Source organism: Macadamia integrifolia, unplaced genomic scaffold (genome assembly GCF_013358625.1).
Source record: "Macadamia integrifolia cultivar HAES 741 unplaced genomic scaffold, SCU_Mint_v3 scaffold2288, whole genome shotgun sequence".
Lineage (NCBI taxonomy): Eukaryota > Viridiplantae > Streptophyta > Magnoliopsida > Proteales > Proteaceae > Macadamia > Macadamia integrifolia.
Window position 1 is genome coordinate 35,089 of NW_024868616.1, and position 22,868 is coordinate 57,956.

Sequence of the window (22,868 nt, forward strand, 5' to 3'; positions counted from 1 at the left end):
ACCACAGGAGGAGGCTCAACTGATGGAGAATCCAAGTAGTAGAGTCCATCACGGACCTAACCATACCCAATCATTGCACCCGTCACCAGATCCTGAAAAAGGCAGTGGGTAGAAAAAAAGTGAATAGAACAATTCAACTCCTTAGTTAAGTGATAGATGGAAACATGGTTAGCACATAATTTAGGGACTTGCAACACAAATGGAAGAGAAATTGCAGAGGTATAGGAAACAGAACCTTTACCAGAAATGGGGGACCAAGAACCGTCAGCCACACATTCCTTATCCCGATTGGAACATTGGAACACGGAATATAGGTATGGAAGACCTTATAGCTACTTGTCATGTGATCGGTAGCACCGAATCAAGTAACCATAAAGGAGAATGAGAGGAAGAAACAAGGAAATACCTATTTGAGCAAGGTTGGACACATGAGGAGCAGGAGAAGTGCCTAACTCTGTCATTAGTTGCTTGAGGGCAGCCATTTGATTCGGAGAGAAAGGTGCAATAGTGGAGGCACTGTCAACAGACTCAGACAGATGGGGCTAGGGGCCTTGTTTTCTAGTTTTGATATTACGCCCACCCTTGGGACAACCGTGGAGTTTTCAGAATGTTTCCCTGGTATACTGAGGGCGACCACAATAATCACACTGAGCAGTTTCTCAAGGAGGGGTAGAACCCTTAGACGGGGTTTCTGCAATTGGAGTAACCAAGACCAAACAGGAATTGTAGAGGGTAACATAATAGAGTGACATGATCCTCAGATAGAACCAAGTTATATATATGGAGAAGTGTCGAAAAAGTCTCACGACCCAATATCTGTACCCTAATCTGATCATGTTCGGGATTGAGACCTGTTAGAAAGTCATATACACGTTCCATTTCACTCTCTGTCTCAAGTGTAACAGGATCAGTAGGCAGGTCATAGAGATTGGATGATAGAAATCCAGCTGTTGCCCGAGGTTGCATAAGGTGGAATAATACGCAGAGAGAGACAACCCTTTTTGAGTGGTGGAACGAACAGTACGGCGAATCTCATAGATTTGGGCATAGTTCCCTCCTTGAGAATAGGATTGCTTCATTGCATCCCAGAGATGCTTAGCAAAGTTGAACAAGACAAAGCTTGGACTAATAGCAGGGTCCATAGAATTTATTAGAAAGGACATAAAATGGAATCATTGATTAACCAGATGTTAGCGGCGGCATGATCATTCGGTTGAGGAGTGTCTCCAGTGAGAAAACCAAAGAAGAAGTTCCGACAAATGGTAAGAAGATAGGCATGAGACCACGTGAGGTAGTTCTGACCATTAAGTTTGATGGGTCTTAGATGAAGAGTGGTCTGAGTAATTGAACGACGTCCATCAGGGGCCTCGGTAGGTACCACAACATCCTTGGCATCATTAGTTACAGTATTCATAGCTTAAAGGAGAGAGAAAGCAGCATGGAAAGAGAGTACGACAGCAACAGGAACAAGCAGGTGTAGGCGAAGGTGCAGGCAGGCAGCACAGCAGGCGATGGCAGCAGCAAGCCAGTGCAGTGCAGGGGTGGCGATAGGCGGTAGCAGGCAGCCGCAGCAGGTGGGGTAGGCCATGGCAGCGATGAGAGGTGCATCGGCGAGGGCTTTCTTATTTATAAGAAGATTGCAATAAATCAAATAAGGGAAGTAGGGTAACTTTGACTAAGCGTCCCTATCTACAAGATTTACTATGGTAAATAGTAAATAATAAAACTTAACCAAGGTAAGAATAAAACTAACTACAGTCATCTCAACGGAAAGGATAGAGAAACGCATAGAAAGCATGGATGTTTTTAAAATACAATTAGAACTCTACTCAGAATCACCATACTACGAAATGATCTTATTCAGTTGCAATACAAAAAGTAAAGGATAAAAGACTTAAATAAGCTTGGAAAGTTTAACGGAAACAACTTGGACTTAGGGAAGACTTCTACTTAATTACTCAAAACTATTGTATACGACTGCTCTTCCTAAACTACATGATTGAAAATTTGTCCTACATTACCTGATGCCTTTTAATAGAAAATAGTCAGAAAACCCCAAGTCTTTAAAGATAATATTGTGAAAAGATTTATTGGTCAAAGAAACGAGTAGTAAAGAACAATAGGACATAGTGTACAGCAAAGCACAAATTATCGAAGACATGATGCGCCATTCTTAGAGTTCTATCCGCAACGGGAAAGAAAGTGTACAATAAAAGAAATAGTGAAAACTGAGGAATTCAAACAAGGGATTGTGGTATTGGATACAGGCCCACATGCATTGACCTTCTATTAACCCCTTCTGTAGCCAACATATTAGCTGACTACATTCTCCAAGAAAAAGAAATTGCCTTCAAACCCAGGGACTTAGGTCTCTTAATCAGGTGCATGTGTTACTAATAATCATCCACAGGGCCTTTAAAATATTCCCACTTGTTTGATTAATCCCTTTTCCTTTTTTTTCTCTCGCTGTCTCTTTTCTTGGGGATTTGGTTGAGGCCATATTGTTCTTTCTTATCAATTAGATTGAGAAATAGTAGGATGGAAAAAAAAAGGGGGATCATGCTTGCATATAGATCATAGAGTAGCCTTGGTGGCTTCTGAGGGATCATTTTACAATTACAGATCAAAGGGATCAAGTGATACCATAATATTATTTCTGCAAGTGGGTCTGGTGGTAAGACAGCAAGTCAAGTCTGAGTTTTGATCGGGAAGTTCTAATAAATTTCCCCAACCCAGTGGTATCACCAATAGCAAGGGAAATAACAGGATAGAACAAATACAGTAGTAAAAGGAAAGAATAATAACGGTAAAAGGAAATAGAGAACAGAGATGTTGGAAAGAAGATAGTGGGCGAGCCTGTTGCACAATGGTTAAGTTGCACTATTGCAATATGTTGGTCACAGATTCAAAACTTGGAAACAGCCTCTTCTGCGAAGTTAGGGGGTAAGGCTGCGTACACTTGCCCCTCCCAGACCCTGCAGTAGCGGAAGCCTCGTTCACTGGGTTGCTTTTTAGATGTTGGGAAGAAGATAGTTGTCAAGGCGCCTTGGTCACCTTGTTGGTGTCGCCTTGCATCTAGACCCTCTCCAACGTCTTGGGTCACCTAGACTTCGTGACTACTATGGGAGAAGATAGTTGTCTAGGCATCCAGGCGCCTTGGTAGCCTAGTTGGTGTCACCTTGCGTCTATACCCCCTCCAATGTCTTGGGTCACTTTGATGTTGCACTTTGATGTTGTGACAACTATGGTATGAATAACACACTTAGAAAAGGGATTCCAAACTGAATCATGAAGGAGGAGGAGGAAGGCATCAGTTAGCAACAAGCAGTCATATATCAGCTTCTCAAAACTCGGAAATTTATTTTTTTATATAATAAACAGGAAAAATCTCCTGAACAAACTCTGAAGCTGAAAATAGAATTCAAAGTTAATTGGACCTCTCCCTACAACTCTTGCTAACAATTATGATAAAAAATAAAGTCAAATTACAACAATATCCCATCAAAGTATCATAACTACCCCTATTGAGGTCGGTTCAGCCTTGCAACTGTAGTCTCCTGCTCTTAAAAGAACTCGACTTTGTTGAGTTAGGTTGCGAGCCCATGATACCCTTACAGTGATCTTGACACTAAGGTGGCAAATATCTCGGGGAAGACCGTCGAATTGCAACTCCATGAGTAGGAAGATTAGATTGGTTTAGAGTTAAAGGTGGAGCATGGTTTAAAGTATCTCCGATACCGATATGATAACCTCCGATACGTATCTTAAATTTAGCCGACCAATACGATATGTGAAATTTTTAAAATCCTTTTGTATCGATATATATCCTACGATACATACTGATATGCATCAATACACCACCGATACGATACGATACGATACGATACGATACGCACCAATATGATTTTATGGAAAATATAATAGTGGTGAAATGTACGTTTCGGTATGTATCGGTACGTATCGGTGAGTATCAGTGTGTATCGATCGGTACGTATCAGTGAGTATTAGTGTGTATCGATCGGTACGTATCAGTGAGTATCAGTATGTACCGATACAATGTGTTGCGGTCATATAATGGCCAAAATGGGTAATTTTTCAGAAAAATACGATTTTTTTAGGGGTTTTTGTTCTAAAGTTGCTACCAGCCATATTTCTCTCTAACTAAAGTGAAAATCAAGGTTGGGAACAAGGATTTTACATTTATGGGACAACTACAAACCTTGAATTCTTAGTGCAATACCCTCAATTTAGTGTTTATGCATAATACATGTTATCAATAGTTTTTTTTAACAAATTCTTTATGCAAAAGTGTTTAAAAAAGATTTCCTATTCATTTATATGTGTATCTTTAGCGTTTCTTCGATACGATACGATACACTACCCTCTGATACGTATCTTAATTTTGGGTGACCGATACGGCGACCGATACCGATACTTTAATCCCTGAGGTGGAGAGAACTGTCGTCACCGAGGCATATCTGTCAATGCGTTAGGCAACATCAGTAACATGCATCCTCCTTGTTTATCCTTGATGGTGTTCCATGCACCATCATAGAGAATACCAGCCTTATGTTTATTGGCTGCCCTAACAGAATGTCACAATGCGCTAAGGGGCTGACTAGGCAAGGCTCCTAATAGTGAAGCAGCCCCAACTGTAGATTAACTCATACTACTGCATTGGCCTCTTCTCTAGCACAAGACCCAAAACCTCACACATATATTTTCTTGCATTAATCCATCGTCTTCCTGAATACTGCTTTGATTTGCGTCTAGTTCTGCGTACTTGTTTCTGGTAGTCTGTTCTCTGATTTGTTTTGATGTGTTTGAACTGGTGGAATACTTGTCCTAGTACTGTACTCTGTTTAGTAGTACCTGGAGTTCTGTGCCAGCTATTCTGCTGTTCTGCTTTTAGAGATATTTTGCAGACCTATTCTTCTGTTAGAGAAGACCACTCAATCAGAAAAAAAAGAGTTATCTGATTCCTCTGCTTCAAGTTATTAATTTTCTTCCGAAAGGCCTAATTTTCTCTATTTCTCTGATTTTGTGATCCTGGTTCTGCTAGTTACTTTTAGTTTCCCTATTTGGAATTATATTTGCATTACTTATCTTCAATATCTTCTTCTTTCCTATTTTCTTATTCTTCGAGTATTCAAATTCAGATATTAAATGTTTGGATTACTAACGACCCCAAACTATTGAACTCTTTAATATGCCCTTGACAACTTAAAAGTAACCTGGACTATCCCTAGTTGTCATGGTGGAAATATGGGCCTAGGTGCTACTTTGTTGCCATATTATATAAGGATTCCCTTATAAAATGTGGGAGTTTAAAATTACCATGATCGTGAATTTTGTTCACTTGTATGGTTGCTTGTTTTGTTACACTCACATTAATACAGATCTACTCACCATTTCGAAAAGAAAGTAAATTTTAGATAATATGGACCCTGGTATAAAACTTACTTATATATTAATATATTAATTATTTTTCATTAGGAGCCTAGGAGGACTTGTCTTTTGTGGATGATGGAGATGTGCAGCACATGAGCCTAGGAGGACTTGTCTCTGTGTGTTATATTCGAGACAGCTTTTGATTGTGACATGTTTGATTTAATCTTTTTCTCTTGCTGTAAGAAATAGTTATGCTGACCTCCTAATTGCCCTTGAATGAAGGAGCTCCAGCCCTAATTATGCAATCAGTCATTCCTAATCAGTAATTCCATATTAGGAGCCAACAAATTGATTGGCTGCAACATAGGCTCAAGTTTAAGGAGATTTCCCTGACAAAGTAGGGTGGGTTAAGAGCTTACTGTCTTGATATTCCAGCAGCCTGTGATGTGGGAAAGAAAGAGAGAATAATTAATAGAAGGAAGAGGAGAGACATTGCCTGTATAGAACGGTACCTGTGAACAGAACCATGAACAGTAAAGAGAAGATATGAGATGAAGGGTAAGGAAGAAGAGCTTACAGCTCACACGTACTTCCACAAATAAACTCTTATTCACCTGGTTAATCTGATTGGGGGTTTATATCCTTATATAAAAAAATTCAGTAAGTAATGTCTGAGTGAACTTCAAACACCTAGATATAATATAACAGAATTAAACAATCGCTAAATAAACTAATGGACTTAAGCACTAATTAGATTAGCATTAATGAATCTACTCTAGATAAACTACTAGAGTTTACCTACTTGGCCTCCAAGACTAAGAGGGCCCCACGTACTAGAAATTAAATTAAAATACTAAGTTCATGTTCCCCCTATGGACTTAAAATTTGGACCTTATAATTGAGCTGTTGCCAATGTTGCACTATAACTGCATTACTTAATTTCTTCCACCCATTGTGTACCACCATTTTTTACCATGTAGACTAGCGTGGAAAACTTAGTTTCATAGGCGTTACTACATCAATAACTTTTTACCATTTCGGTTCCCTCCCTGGGAAACTGGGTTTTCCAACCTACACTTGTTGCTAGGTTGCAATGCTAGTGAATGAGAAGATCAAAACTTCTCATGTCATTGACTGCAAGCAGTAAATAATTTTCAACCATTAAGAAAAGTATTTTTTACAAAGAAACTTTGCTATAAGTAGCATTATAGCATTCTCTACTTTCTATCTTCTGGACAATGTTATATAGAAGCATCCAAAAGATTGTCCATGCTTTTTTTTTTTATGGGAAAATAATAACTTCATTAATTGAGATAATTTATAATATCCACGCTAGTTCGCGTGTCAAAAATTCTAGTCTTCCTATGCATAACAAGATAAGCTATGTGGTTAATAGTAGCACAGATTCATTTGAAGACCTGAGACAAAAAATGATTTGGTGAAGTGATTTGTAAACATCCAAAAAAAGAGGGATTGCGCTCCAAGGCCATGAATAGGGGCTAGTATCCTGGATCAGGTTATGCATGTCCTCCGAATCACTCCAGACTTCTACGATGTTCCATGCTAATCGCCTCTGTTGAAGGATGTTTCATTTTGACAGTCTTGGTTTAGATCATTGTTGTTTAAATTTGCTTTGTTTTAATTTTTTATGGATCCTTGTTGTTCATCTTATGCAGATTGTGTGAGTTAGTCTGTGTGTTTGATGTTTTGATGAACCGCAATTCTATTTTTTCCCTTTGGGAAGGATGGGAGGAGCAATAAGTCGCTGATTGTTTTGTATCTAATAGCAGGTACTGGAGGCAATAATGGTTCTACTGGTCCTCAGTCTTCCACGAAGTTGGTTGAGTCTGAATCATCTCTATATGAATATGGAAAGGCAGAAGATTCTGTTCAAACTCATTCTTTGGAACCATCCAACTCAGAAAGCAAGACAGCTGGATTACCCACTGTTCATTTAGTAGAGTCAAAAGAGAGAGATGAAATTAAGCCTTCCAACCAGCTTGGTCAATTGTCCAGAAAGACCAGTGTTTCAGAAGTCAAACAAACCATGGGAGCTCTTCCTGAAGGCTTCTTTGATGACAAGGATGCCGATTTGCGTGCACGTGGCATTGAACCTGTCAAGCCTGATATAAGGTATGTTCTCATGTATGATATATATTATTTGATTGGTAGGTATATACTAGTATATACACAATAGGCCGACAGTTTTTGTCCATTGTAAAAAGATCTCTTGGCGGCCTGTAGATGTGGCTCTGTTAACATGTTATGTTCTTCTGCCACGTAGATGGCTGATTTGGCCTTTCTGACTATTGGATAGATAGGTTATAGTCTTTGTTGTAATATCTCAACTTGGAACGATATATTTAATCTTGTACCTCCCATAAGTTATTGGAATCTTCCTCTTGTATTATTTATTCTTTTGGGATTAGTAACTACTGTATTGATGTGGGGAAAAGAGAAATACATAGTGGTACATAAGAGTTCAGCCTTCCTTGAGGGACCATAGCAAAAGAAGCTGCTACCTTAAAACAATTACATTCAACTAATACGTGTAACATGCTACAACTCATAAATGGATACTATCTGGATAACAAAGTCAAGGTCTAGGCAGCCCTTTTCTTGCCAATTTCTCAGCCACTTTATTTGCACTTTTTGACAGCCACTGGAATTCAGTATGCGGGCCCTATAAGCTGAACATAGCCCTAGGGTTCCTCCATTGTATTCCTTGTCCACCCTGTAACGTCTTCCGACTCACCCTCTGTTACAGGATGGGACCACCTCTTCTAACACCAGCATTTCTTCTTTCCTTTGAAGTTCTCTAAGTTCTATCTGTATGGATTCTTGTTTTCTAATTGTCCAAAACAGCCCCACAGTTCTTTCATCACAAAGTCTAATTACTCTCCTGCAATACCTGAAGGATCAGGATTTCCGAATGAATCAATCTACACTCAATTTAGACATTTTCTCAAGTAGAGGTTGCCAATGAATGATCCCCATGTTAATTGTTTTCCTCAAAAAAATATAGAGATCCCAATCCTGTAGTAGATGGTCCTGCAAAATCCTAGCTGTCCTCAAGAGGAGGTTGCTTGTGAACAATCCTCATATTCTTTATTTTCCCTATATAAAAATCAAAGGATCTAACAACAGCTGCCCAGCGTAGTTGGTGAGGTTGTGGTGTGCAAAACCCACACTCACCAGGAGGTCTTGAGTTCGTGTCTCCTGGCTGTTACCTGCCCCTCCCCCCTTCCATAGTGTACCCATCTAAAAATGTAAATAAAGGATCCGGATCTCTAATTAGTGCCTTTGAACTGGTCATCTGTTAATGCTCCAAAGTGTACCTTGCACTTGATTTTTTTTAATGACTTTAATGTTATAAGCATGTTGGTCCCGAATAAACCTCACACCTCTCTTTCCAGTTGCACCTAAATGAATCCAGCACTACGTTGCATCTTTAATTTCCAACCATTTTCAGGGAGAGGTTGATTAAGCCAACTTTTATGAAAGCCGTACTTGTTTTTGCATTTCTTCATCTTTGGGATCACGGGAATTGCAGAACGGTTAAGTTGCACTATTGCAACATGTTGGTCACAGGTTCAAAACTTGGAAACAGCCTCTTCTACAAAGCAGTGGGTAGGGTTGCGTACACTTGCCCCTCCCAGACCCTGCAGTAGTGAGAACCTTGTGCAATGGGTTGCTGCTGTTTAGTGTTAACCATTTTGTGTTTATCTAGGCCATTTTACTGAATCTTCATGTTGGTGGTGACAATTTTACTGCTTCAATTGAATCCTTCATCGTGCTCTATGCAAGTGCTTTTCATGTGGCAGATATGGTGGGATAACAATGACACCGCTTTAATCGAATCCTTCCTTGTACTGAAATATGAGTTTCACCAGTCTCCAGTGTTGCTCTTGAAAAAAAAAAAAGAAAAAAAAAAATCCCATATCAGTGGAAGCATTATATCTATAAAGAAATTGGATTTACACCATAGAAGTTCAACTATCGAATGGCATTTGTTCCATTTTAATGTGATGCATATACTAAGCCATCTCATCACTCAGTTTTTGTGTGATTATTATAACATGTGATTAAGAGTAGAATTGGCAACCTAAGAGTCAGCCATGTGGGGAAAAAATAAGCTAATATGTTCCACAATTAGATTTTCTGCTGCTTAGTTCCCTTTAAAATCTGCATTCTAAACTATTAGGTGCATCAATAAATACTAACATATTGTTAAAATCTGCTCAGAGATGAGTACAAAGAGTTTGAAAAGTTGATCCAAGAGGACTTGAAGGAAGTGGATGAGCGGTTAGAAGAAGAGGAGGTGAGTGTTTCAATTGTCACGAAGAAGCTTTATTTGTTGTATTTACTACACTAACACATGCCAGCAAATGCAATGTCTATTGACAGTTTGATGCAGCTGAAATGATAGAGGGGGCTGAGTCATTAGAGCAACAGTGAGTTATTGGATTCATCAAAAAAAAAAAGTCATTAGATATGCACTTTTTTGGGCTGGTACAATTTCTTTTTAACCGTTCTTTTCTGGTCCTGCAGTGCTTGTCGGCAGAGAGTGGAAATGTTGAAGAACAAACAAATGGAGCATAAGGCTGCTAGTTCTTCTGGGAAAAAAGTCCCTCTCACAACTACTGAGCAGGGGAACAATGAGGAATCATCAAGTGATGAAGATGATGATGACGATTTTGCAGTAGATTGGAGAGCTAAACATTTATGAACACTTCTAAAAGCTCTATTCATTCCTTCACAGATGATAATGTTGAAAGAGCATGTGGTTTCAATTGTATAAGTTTTTGGTTCCCTGTCTCCAATTCAACATCGTAGGTGTAGCCTATGAATTTTTCTGTAACACTGCTGTAAATCTGCTCTAGATTGTAGAAACGGTTCAAGCTGATAGCCAGTTTATAAAGCACATTTTTTACCAGCAGGATGACGAATGACATTGCAAAGATTTGACTAAGCAAACACCCCTTCCCCCTTTCATTAACAGAACTCAGGCTCGGTTTGGTTGGGAACTAAAGGGAAGGGAAGTGGAAATTGTCAAACCTAAAATGGAAAATTTTATAATCATTATCCAACATGATGGTATGAGCTGCTTAAATTTCTTAACATATTTAGTAATGATACTTAATAGATGTAATTTTTATTTACATTTTAAATCCAAGGGATTAAAGTGGAATTTAATAACCAAATATGTAATGAAAATGGAGACCGGCTTCTAGAATCAATAGAATGAAGAACAGTGCGAGCTAAATGGGTTACGCGGCTCAAAAATGAAAACCTTTCTAGATAACAGAGGAGCAGAAGCCCCTGTTTTCTGATTCAATTGGTAAAGAGGCGTGTCTTGGAAGCTTTTTGTTTGCCAGAATTGCTATTATGTTTTTATAAATAGACCAATGTCGTTGTTGTATAGTGTATTCTTGCGACTGTATATGACAACTCCTCACTTAGGAACGTGTCACTTTCTAGCCATTGATGAAAATACAAGAAACCCAATCATAGAAACTTTATTAATCGCCAGAACAAAAAAGTACAAACTAGGAAGGGATCTATGGATCCACCAATTGTGCTAACTAGACAAAGAACTCTCAGGCTGTGTTTGGTAGTCATTCTGTTTCAGAAATATTGTTTCGTGTCAAAATCAGAATTCTCCGTTGTCAAAATTCCATTTTAGAGTGAAACTCAAATGTTGGAACATGGTAACTACGCTCCAACATTTCTCGTTTCTGGCTTTTTTTATTTTTATTTTTTTCTTGGATTGTTTCAAAAAAGCAGAAAAACGAACCATGGGCATCAAATGAAAGATTTCGTTTACTTATTTTCGTAAAACAAAAATGCACCAGAAACATTTTTTTGATGACTACCAAATGCGGCCTCAGTCCTTTGTTTTGTGCTTTCTTCTGGTGCTTGAAGACAATAAGACAGACCATGCATATTTAACTTCTTTCTTTGTTCCTGCCTCCATAAGCCAGAGACTAAGCTTTGTATTGCCATTGTGTGGCGGCACTGAAACGTCCTTTGGTACTCTATAAAAGCTTTTGCAGGTTGTGGTGGAGCATTGTCAACCAAAAGTGTTATGTAATTGTAAATGGTATTCCATATGGAGATGATTTGCACATAGGCTTTCCTCCCCACAAAAGAAAAGGAATAGCTTTTGACATCCGAATCAAATTTCTGGTTTTATATCTCTTAAACATGTTCTATGATTTTGTGGGTTGAAGCTTGCAAATTGACATGAACTATTGTAATTTAAAGAGACATTTGCAGCCCTTAAAAGCTCTCTATAATGGACTACGTTTACAAGTCCTTTAATTGCCAAATTAAAGGGAAGAGTTTGGCATTTTTCGTAATAAGCCACTCCAAGGACAAGCGTCAGGGGCAGTCCCTCTTTTTTTCAAGGTAAAAGAACCCGTAGTAACTACTAGAGACTATTCTTCAAAGGTTTTAAGGTATACAGATCAGGTCAATAAGACTGGGAGATGCTAGTACATGCAAACTGCTGCTATTACTTGTGGTTTAAGTTTCTTTATGGACCGCTGTGTAAGAAAATAATAATTTTAGGTTAACACAGTGAGGAAGAAAAACACTTCAAATCTTCAATGAAGAAATATCTGACAAATGGGGAGGGAATACAATAAAAATTCCAACCCAAGAAAAATGAAGAGGGCAGAACAAACCTTAAAGTTATAACAGTAGCCATACCGAATCACCTGAGACTCAGATTATAGAAACAAGTTCAGGAAGAAATGGGTACTCCTCCACCATGACTTTTTGGCTGAATCAAACAAATACAGGAAATGCCACCCAGTAATTGGGAACCCAAAGTATAATTAAAATTCATCATCATCCTCCTCCGCAATATGCTTAGCAAGCTCTTGCTCCTGTTGTTGCCTTTCTCGCCTTTTCTCAGCACTCTCCTTCTCCTTCTTGTGGGAATTGGGTGGGAACCGCAAAGCCCGCACTGCCTCATTGTGCATATTGAGACAGAATGCAATCCTTGAGTTGAATGCAAACTGAGGCTCATTTGTTGAGTATACATCCCCAGTCTCCTTTGAGACCATCCACCCATTTGCATGATCCACTGTAGCATCAATTGCACCATCTCGGATTGCCTTGGCCACAATACTCTCGGCATCGGCAACAGGGTTCGTTGAGTCCAGCCTCAACTTTTTGGCCACATCTATCAGTGAGATGCGAGAGTACGAGATACTGATGTTGCGCAGCCCAGTCCTGATGACATTATGCCGCAGCCTCACAATCAGATTGTGCGTCCGGTCTGAACTGAAGGTCCCCGTGAACTTCTCAGCAACAGTCCTAAACAGCTCCAAATCCCCAATCCGAACAGCCTGATAAATCCAACGCATCACACATTGTCAACCTCTCTGGAGAATTATAGTTGCTAACAAGTGTATCAAATACAGACCAACCACATTAAGCCATTTTCAGGCTCAGCAAGACAAAACTGCAAGTAATATTTGTTTTTCCTCCCCACTTTAAATGATTTAACAAAACTTCACACCAATAGGAACAACCTACCAAAAAAAAAAGAGCACCCCCAAGGACCATCACATGCAATTTCTTGTACAAGAGAATATTAACTGTCATATGCATTTTGAAGAATTAATAACTCATCTTACCAAACAAGTCATACTTGTCAACCCCATCAAGGAAACCCTGAGCTAGAAGGCACAGAATAAAACAGACAAACAGACCTATCATGTTCTACCGAGTCTACTTGCCAGAAAAGGGGAAGCACTAAGGCATGTTTTTCTTATAATACTCAAGGAAAAATATATGAGTTTCATGAACAGGACTAACATTTGTAAGCTCGAAGTATGGCCTCAATGCTTTCTTCATGCCTTTCTGCATAAACACAGTCCTCTCGGGAATCTCCCCCAGTAGCAACCGGACTATGATGGCCCACTTGTTGCATTGAACTCGGAAGCCACGTGCTGCAACTGGGGCTTTTCGAGCAGCTTGCAAGAGACTCTCCTTTGCATCAGTGTACTCTAACTGGATAGTCCTAACCTTTCCCAGGTAGAAGAGATACCGACAGAACTGTATTGAGAAAATAAACTGTTAATAAAATTAAAAAGTCATAGATTTCTGTGTAAATGGGCCATTACCATGTTAGTGCATTCGCCAAAAACTATTGCCACTTGTGGTAACAAAGAAAAACAATCTATTGTTGAAAAGTTCAACTTTATGTTGCCATCAACATTACTGGCATAGTTACATCTGGCCCCTCTAGCCAAAAGCAGCCACATTATATTGATATCATCAAGGATTTGGAATTGCACTGATCCTGGTCAATTGGCCGATAATTGCATCCTTAAGGGAGAACCAAGGAGATCAGTGGCCTCATGCAGTATCGGCAGTATCCGTTCCGGCTGATCCTGAGTTGCTCATGTTTGATACGGCTGATATGATCCCCATCACACATGCCTCGAGGATATAAATTCCGCAGTATATATATATATATGCGCCATTTGTCCAATAGGATTTATACTTTATACATAGAAGACCAACTAGGTGGGGCTTATTTAAATGGGTATTCTTTCAACTGTAAGTACAGCGGAGATTACCCAAAGTAAGCATCTCCAATTATCTACCTCATTTACACCATATAACAAACCCCAAATGTGTATACCAGACACATTTCAGTCTTTCAGACATGATTTTCTTAGTAGAGGGTGTGGAAAACAAGTGAATATGCTTACCTGCTGGTTAGAGTGTGCTTCAAATCGGGGTGCCTTGGACCTCAATTTTTCAGCTTGATCATACAAATTGTAATGCAGGTAGTTGCGAAGCAGCAGGTTGAGTAGCGTTTCCTGTGAAGTACATAACAAAATATTAAGTATGCACACATATTACTCCACACAAAATGATAGTTTATTTAATTGGAAAGTTGTTTTTGTTAGGTATCAATTTGTCAATTGTGAAAAAAAGGTACAATAATGGAAAAACATCCATCGGTAAAATAGAAATATAAAGAGGCATATCTTTTACTTTTTCCTTTTTTACGAACGAAAAATTATATTACCAAAGGAGGGAAGAATATAAAAAGTCCCCAATTGGCGGGGAAAAGGGGTGGGGGGATGGAACAACAAGCCCTAGGCCAACCAAAGAAATACAATCAAGGGGGATGCAAAATGGATGGGGAAAGACCTCAGAAGACACAAATTTTCCTGTCCCTTGGGGTATCCTTGACAACGGGGGAGGGAACCAATTAGAGGGGAAAAAAGGTGGGGTAGAACACCAAGCCCTAGGGCAACCAAAGAAATACAATCAAGGGGGCTGCAAAATGGATGGGGAAGGACCTCAGGAGACAAAAAATTTCCTGTCCCTTGGGGTATCCCTGACAACGGGGGAGGGAAGCATAGTAAGCTTAGAGTTGACATCAAAGAAGATGGTTTTCCAAATCTTATAAAAAAAGCAGGAGTTGGATGTCCATCTACAAAGGTTGCACTCCATCCATATGTGATTGATGGAAGCACAAAAAGCAAGCTTACCTGCAGTCACATATAGAGATACCTCCAAAAGTCATGTCAACCTTAGATCCATTCCCGACGAAGGGGGGATGTGTCTCTCAGAGGGCTAGCAACTACGAAGAACACGCTTCCAAACGGAGGAAGAGAAGGGACAAGAGAAGAAGAGATGATCAGATTCTTTAATACAATTCCAACACAAATAGTAGATAGTAGGAACTTGGATATGCCTATAAATGAGGAAGGATTGAGTGTAAAGGCAATTGGAGAGAGCACGCCAAATGGTAAAAGAGTGGTGGGGGATGTGGCTTCTGAACCAAACGATTAAGAGGAAGTGAATAGGCTAGAGCATGGTTTAAAGTATCTCCGATACCGATACGATACTCTCAGATACGTATCTTAAATTTAGCCGATCGATACGATACACACCGATACGATACATGAAATTTTTAAAATCCTTTCGTATCGATATATATCCTATGATACATATCGATATGCACCAATACACTATCGATACGTACTGATACTCTATGAAAAATATAAAATCAAGGTGAAATATACGTTTTGGTATGTATCAGTACGTATTGGTAAGTATTTGTATGTATCGATTGATACATATCGATGAACATCAGTACATATCAGTGAATATCAGTATGTATCGATCAGTACATATCGGTGAGTATCGATACATATCGGTGAGTATCGGTATGTACCGATACAGTGCACTACGCTCATATAATGGCCAAGATGGGTATTTTTTCAAAAAACATGATTTTTTGAGGTGTTTTTGTTCCAAAGTTGCTGCCAGTCATATTTCTCTCTAACTAAAGTGGAAATCAAGGTTTTGAACAAGGATTTTACATTTATGGGACAACTACAAACATTGAATTCTTAGTGCGATACCTTCAATTTAGTGTTTATGCATAGTATATGTTATCAATAGCTTTTTTTAATAAATTTTTAATGCAAAAGTGTTTAAAAAGGTGTTTTATATTCATTTATGTATGTATCTTTAGCGTATCTTAACGTATCTCAGATACGATACGATACCCTCCGATACGTATCTTAATTTTGATTGACCGATACGGCGACCGATACCGATACTTTAATCCTTGGGCTAGAGGAAGTGGAAGCCCAGGAAATTGTCACTTCTACCATATTGGGTGGGGGGAGGGGGAGAAGACTAGAGATCAGAGAGGAGGGGGAGAGGAGAGGGGGGGTGGGGCGGACCAGCCCCGTTAGAAATAATGAAGGCAACAAAGGCGTCTCTCACTAGACTAGAGAAGTAGATAAATCTGGCACTAACCAGCGAGAGGGCACCCGAAGGATAGCAAGAGTCCAGCCAAAGTGAGGTGGAAAGTCCTTCCCTAATGGAGGAGGAGATGGCCATTAGAGCAATAGGCCTTTGTTGCCTCCATTTGAGGAGGTAGACAGAGGACCAACGGAAGGGGTGGAGGAACTTGGAGGATTCCATCCCCTCCAAAAGAAAGGAGCAGAGATAGATTCAACAGCATTATTGGTTGACTGAAGGAGCACAAAGACACTAGAACAGTAAAGGTAGCATGATTGGAACACAGTTCTGAAAGCTCAAAGCGACCGGCATAGGAGAGAAACTTCCGTTTCCAAAGCTAGAGATTTTTCTTCATAAGGCCAAACATGACGGTACAATGGGTAGTCAATCTAGTAGAGATGAGGAGAAGGCCAAGGTATTTGACCGGAAGGGAGCCAAGGGTGAAGCTAGTTAACCCAAAGAGGTGGGATTTGGCATCATCCAAGACCCCTGCAAGGAAGATATGGGATTTGAGGTGGTTGATGCGAAGACCAAACAAGGTTCAAAACTTGGAAACAACCTCTCCTACGAAGCAGGGGATAAGGCTGCCTACATTTGCCCCTCCCAAACATTGCAGTAACGGGAGACTCGTGCACTGGGTTGCTTTTTTATGCGAAATACCAGACAAGGATTCAAAAAGCCACAGAGGAGTCAACTTTGGAGAAGATCATGGGTAGAGAAGTATATCAGTTTGTTGTTCTCTATTAAAAATACTTAAAAATAAATTCTATCAAAGATTCAAAGTAAATTGGAGATATGACAGGTATGCATACATTTAAGGGACCAGAACTATGAATTCATCTTACTGATGATGGCCTGACAATAGCAATTGATAAATTGGCATAAGAATAATTTAAAACCATGGGGGAAACATACCTGACCAAGCTCATCATGGCGCAATGTGGCAATCCGGTGCAAGGCAAGGAGGTTCCTAGACAGGGAAGGAAGCACAAATCAAAGAAAAAGAAGCATATTCAATGAAAAACTAAAAACGTTTGCCATATATAGGGGTCTTATATTATGTATAGATGATAAGTTATATAGGATCTATAACAGATCTGATTCTAAATTGGCCATTGATATTTTGAATAAGAAAATTATTGGCCCTTGATGGTGCAATATGTGAAGAGCTCTACCTTGCATTTCCTTTCGGAACTATCGTGGTATGATCTTCAGCATGTTTGGAGAATAGCATAACCAACTGGCAGATCACATTACATCATTGGCCAGTGGTTCAGCAGAGATTATTGTCTACCCTCAAGATTTCACTGAGGAGCTTTGTAAGCTTGTAGCAGATGATTCTGCCATGTGTATTTATTACAGTTTGCAATTCCTATTTTTTTCAATGAAAATTGTACCTATCAACCTCATTTCTTTCTACGTGCAGTCATATAGTCTAGGACGCAATGGTAGTGATGGGTTCCTAGAAGCCTAAGGGACTAGGTTTTAGAAACTCAGATTATACCAGAACCACAGAATAAATAATGACCAGAATTCAAGAATATTTAATAACAGTAGACCAACAACTCAGATGCATGTAATATTCTGATAAGATGTTGATAATATAGCAAGCAACACCTCTTCAAAAGATGATTTGATCCAACCACTGTTACAGAATTAGCAACTCAAGATCTTAAAAACTAGGAACCCGAATAACTAACAAGATATTGGGCAGAAACCATAGTTTTTAAGGCGCTGCTAAGGCGTCGCCTTACTAGCGCCTTGGCGCTGATGCGGTCTAGAGATGGTAAGGCAGTGCTCCGCCTTATGTGAAGTGGCGCCTTATGGGTTTTTATTTTTTTAAACACATTTTAAAATTACTTGATGAAGATTCCAATTATAGATTTTTTATTGGTAGGTGTATGGTTTTGTTAACACCTGAGATGTGCGGGATCAGCTTTACTCCACCAAAACAAACAAAACAAAAACACGATTCACAAACAAGGTTTGGATTTTGTCAAGGGTTTTAAAAAAGGACTTTGAGAAGGAATCAAGGAACAAGGAAGAACCACTGATCCAGGCAACTATTTTGCTCCGGCAGCGGTGAGCTTCATTCTTCTTTGACAGGAGTAGAAATATAGTGGATGACCTTAGGGCTTAGGCACTCATTTTGGCATCACAGAGGTAAGTATAATAAATACTTGTATTTTTTATTTCTTTTATTTATATTTATAATTTTATTTCATAATTATGTATTTATATTATATGTTAATATGTTATGATGATTGATGATTGATGATTGATGATTGAATATTGATGATTGATGAAGATGAACTTAGTTTATTCACTTTATTGATTTGCTTTCTTAATAAATATCTTACATTGGTATGAATTTGAACTTTTAATATTTATTTAACATATGAGTAATAGGATTCAACTAGGATTTGAGCCAAATAGATTGGTTTTATAAAAAAAATTACACAGGAATGCTTTAGTCAATAAGACGACGCTTTATGCCCGCCTTATCGCTAAGGCGCTCCGAAAGACCCTCAAACGCCTCCGTCGCCTTACCGCCTTAAAAACTATGGCAGAAACTGATTGGCAACAGGTATGATAACAGTAATGGTTTAGTGAACAGATCTGGCTTATATGCACAACCTTCTTTAATCACAGCATAAATCAGTAGTCAAAAGAATAAGCCTTCGATCATAAGAGTTCCAGCCAATTGAGGCTCTAATGATCTGAAACCAGATTCTAATTCCAAAACCATAGGAGTATTCAGCTTGACCTACGATTAACAAATCTGAAGACAGAGCTGTGATTTCAGTTCTATAACTTCAGAAAAATATCAATTTCAAATCTAGGAAGTTTTGCTGGAAAAATGTAGAACAGAGAATTATATACTGGCCTGAGTTGCAGAGTTATCAATGGAAAATCAAGTTTAAGAAGAAGATATGACCAGATCTCCCACCTGGCCTTTGCTGGAATCCCACCAGCAGTATAGGAATCCCACCAATAGGGTAGTTGAGTCAATCAACAAGAATCTGAATTGCACAGACCATGAACAGTAAAATCTATCTCTTTACTCATCAAACTCATATGGAGCTCTATGGCTCTTACATCAATATATAGAAACTAAAAGTGTACTAGCAATAGGAAAGAAAAGTGTACTTGAATTAGGAAAGAAAAAGAAAAGTGTACTTGAATTGGGAAAGAAAAAAATAGGAAGCTCTATTTATAATAGGAATAGATGTCCAAAGCTTCTTTCTAATAAAATACACCCATTTATGCGATTTATTTGCATCAGGTTGTAAAAGGCATCTCAAGAGTAGAGCACTGATTTATTTTTTACTCACCCACGAATTTCAGCAAGATCACCAGTAAGTTCATAGCTGTATGAGTAATAGAAGTACAGCCTGGATGCTAGGACATCAACAGTTCTCCTATTCAGGTTCTTTACACGGGCAATGCTTGCAGAGGCACAAGCTTTGGCCTGAAAGATGAGCCGATGCCACCATAGAACATAAGAAGAGAGAACAATTTCAAAGTAAAATGACTGACATAGAACTCATTGATGCAAAGTTCAACAGTTCAACTCACCTCGTCATATCTTTTGTGATCAATCAGAAATATCAGCACAAGCAAATAACAAAAAATTTCAAGCTCAGGCAGTGAGTGCTTCGCAGTAGTGTGAACAGCAGATGTTGCACTATCAACTTCCATATCAAGCTCATCCTCCTATAGCCAAAAATGAAGTCATATAAACACATAAAAATTGATCAAGACTTAATAGAACATGTGCCTTACCATGGTCTGAAGCAGCAGTAGGATTATTAGATTTAACTTAAACAATAAGGAAAAAATGAAATTGATCAAGAAATAACCAAATTGACCAACAAATATAATATAAAAAAATCCAATACCCAAAGATTGGTATAATAACAGAAAAACTCAACTTTGATCAATTAAAAAAGAAAAAAAAAAAGGCAAACTGTTGATGAAAATACAGACTTATAGGAATGCTTCACAGCAACTGCTTATAAAAATAAAAATTGCTTCAGAGCAACCAGAAGAAGCATAATGCAGATGAAACATAATTGGGCTTATTTTAATGGAAATAAGCTTTGGGTTCGGTTTATGTATGTCTTGGGCCATTGATCCAACTTGTTTTCATTGTAAAGGATCAGAGCCTATAATGGTAGAAGCTAGGTCTACGAAATTAGTTAAGTGTATTATTTCTTTATTTTAATTGTTATTAAATGTTTTAATTAGGCTGGATTATGATTCTATGAGTCCAGTCATGTTTTGAGCTAATTTCCTTCATTATTTTAGTTTCCCAGTCAGTTTATGTTAATTTATTAGTTAACAATTGGTTTTGGCCTTTTCTTTTCAGTGTTTGTGTCTGCTTTTAAGTCTTCTATATAAGTTTGTAAGGGGATCCAGCCTTTTATACATGAATTCGATTAATGAGATTTGGCTTGGGCCTTTTCTTTATTCTGTGAGATCGAGAATTGCTGTTAGATGCAGTGTTAAGTTGGTGGGAAGCCTATAGTGGCTGGTGGGATTCCCATTGAGGCTATGTGGAATGCTTACTTATATCTTCTTCTTCTTCATTCTTCATTCTCCATCAATACTCTAAGTACAATCAATTCACAACTCCTACTCTAACCATCGGGTTTACTTTATATTTTAATATCTTTGTTTATAGCCAACGAACTGTTGTCGACCAGAATCTTACGTCTTTAAGTTCATTATTTCCTGAGATTTCTGAGTTCCTAGTTTTTAGGATCTTAAGTTATTAATTCTGTAACTTTGAAGGTTCTTGAGATCCAACCATTGGATTGAACCCATCTGATGAAGAGTTGTTCCATTTTATTTTATTAACTTCATAACAAAATTTCACAATCATCTGAGTTGCTGATCTATTGCTACTAAATGTTCTTGAATTCTTGTTATTTGTCACATCACTGTGATCCTGGTTATTTGAGTTTCTGAAACCTAACCCTTTAGGCTTCTACAAACACATCAAAGCAGCAAAGAACTAGCAGTGCAAGCGAGGTTTTTGAAAACCCAGGCCCAAGGTTCCCCATCCCCAACACTAGCCAGGCCCAACCCAAGGTCAGGCTGGAAATATCAACCTAGACAGCATGTCCAGGGCAACCCATCCTATGCCTGGCTTGAAGGGGGCCCCAACCTTGGGGCCAGGCCCGGTCAAAATGGTGATAGATATTATAGCTTTGAGGGGGTGTTAGAAGGTGGTGTTCGAACTCAAACCCACAAATACCATCGGAACGCATGAACATCTTGTGTGCATACAGCCTTATACACAAATATAACCATAAAGGCATATTATTATAGTACACTTGTGTAACTAGAAATCAATAAAGGCATATTATTATAGTAGACTTGGGTAACTAGGAATCAGGTCAGGCCAGACTCATCCCTAGCAGAAATCCCAGAAAAAAAAAATCAGTTGGGTTATCAGGCCCAAGTTGCACCACTACAGACAAAAAGGTACAAAACTCTCAACATGGCATTTATGAATATCTTCAGAATGATTCATAATCTTTTCTAATACCAAGAGTAATTTTTTTTTTTTGGGGGCGGGGGAGAGGGGTGGTGTTCATAGTTGTCACGGCACACCAAGGCGGTGGAGGGTTGTCTAAGCGCTTAGGTGAGAAGGTGCCTGCCTTAAGACGAACAAGTGTTATTTTTTATTTTTCCTATTTTCTAACATTATTTAGTAAGTTATATATACCTTGTATCATAAAAAATCAAGATTAAGCCACATCAAGTCATTAAAAATCCACATTTAGCCACATCAAATCATAAAAAATTAACATTAAGTCATATTAAGTTATAAAAAATCAACATTTAGAGAAATGCTCTTATTCTATAATAAGTTTGACTGGTCAAATGATTTTATTTTTATATGAGACTTTTTGTATTAGTTAGAACATAAAACCAACTTTCTAACAAGTCTAAGATTACTTAAATCTGAGTTGCAATGGCAAAGTTATGCGTCAGTCAAACTTATTTTTAAGTTCGCGAATACTGTTAAAATCGCCTGAATGAAAATAATTTTATGAATATCAAAACAAAATATTATTTTACCGGACTTTTGGTTTTTAGCAATGTTTTAACATGATAGAATTTATAAAATTTTCATAATTGAGAAAAACCCCAATATTTAAAAGTTGAAATTCGTCCCTAAAACCAAAATCCAGTTTTTGTTCTTGGACTGGGGGGTTGACTTTTTATCCTTTTGGAATTTGATTTTTAAACTATTTTTATTGGATTCAAATAGGGGGGTATTTGCTTATTTATGAATAATATCTTAAGCATAGTTTTTAAGGCGACGGAGGCGTTTGAGGGTCTTTCGGAGCGCCTTAGCAATAAGGCGGGCATAAAGCGTCGCCTTGTTGACTAAAGCGTTCCTGTGTAATTTTTTTTATAAAACCAATCTATTTGGCTCAAATTCTAGTTGAATCTTATTACTCATATGTTAAATAAACATTAAAGGTTCATATTCATACCAATGTAAGATATTCATCAAGAAAACAAATCAATAAAGTGAATAAACTAAGTTCATCTTCATCAATCATCAATCATCATAACATATTAACATATAATATAAATACATAATTATGAAGCAAAATTATAAAAATAAAGAAAAGAAGACATAAAAAATACAAGTATTTATTATA

General features: G+C 38.2%; 2 protein-coding genes across 6 annotated transcripts in view; one reads left to right on the forward strand and one right to left on the reverse strand.

Annotated features, from left to right (window-relative positions):
- The window catches only part of LOC122066199 (protein ABA AND ROS SENSITIVE 1), a 35,211-nt gene extending 24,881 nt beyond the window's left edge, over positions 1 to 10,330 (forward strand). For 2 of the 3 annotated variants that reach the window (XM_042630024.1, XM_042630022.1), the window contains exons 5-8: positions 7,179 to 7,524; positions 9,637 to 9,712; positions 9,799 to 9,845; positions 9,943 to 10,330. In XM_042630024.1, coding sequence (XP_042485958.1) covers positions 7,179 to 7,524; positions 9,637 to 9,712; positions 9,799 to 9,845; positions 9,943 to 10,120 — 647 coding nt within the window. In that variant the 3' untranslated portion in view covers positions 10,121 to 10,330. The remainder of the gene's footprint in view (positions 1 to 7,178; positions 7,525 to 9,636; positions 9,713 to 9,798; positions 9,846 to 9,942) is intronic. The other variant, XM_042630023.1, reaches the window with a different exon arrangement.
- Positions 10,331 to 11,978: 1,648 nt separating this feature from the next.
- LOC122066200 (probable 26S proteasome non-ATPase regulatory subunit 3) overlaps positions 11,979 to 22,868 on the reverse strand; it is a 22,152-nt gene continuing 11,262 nt past the window's right edge. For all 3 annotated transcript variants that reach the window (XM_042630025.1, XM_042630027.1, XM_042630028.1), the window contains exons 4-9: positions 19,762 to 19,899; positions 19,518 to 19,654; positions 17,098 to 17,152; positions 14,124 to 14,234; positions 13,222 to 13,461; positions 11,979 to 12,749 (exon numbers count right to left, since the gene is read on the reverse strand). In XM_042630025.1, the coding sequence (XP_042485959.1) occupies positions 12,234 to 12,749; positions 13,222 to 13,461; positions 14,124 to 14,234; positions 17,098 to 17,152; positions 19,518 to 19,654; positions 19,762 to 19,899 (1,197 nt within the window). In that variant the 3' untranslated portion in view covers positions 11,979 to 12,233. The remainder of the gene's footprint in view (positions 12,750 to 13,221; positions 13,462 to 14,123; positions 14,235 to 17,097; positions 17,153 to 19,517; positions 19,655 to 19,761; positions 19,900 to 22,868) is intronic.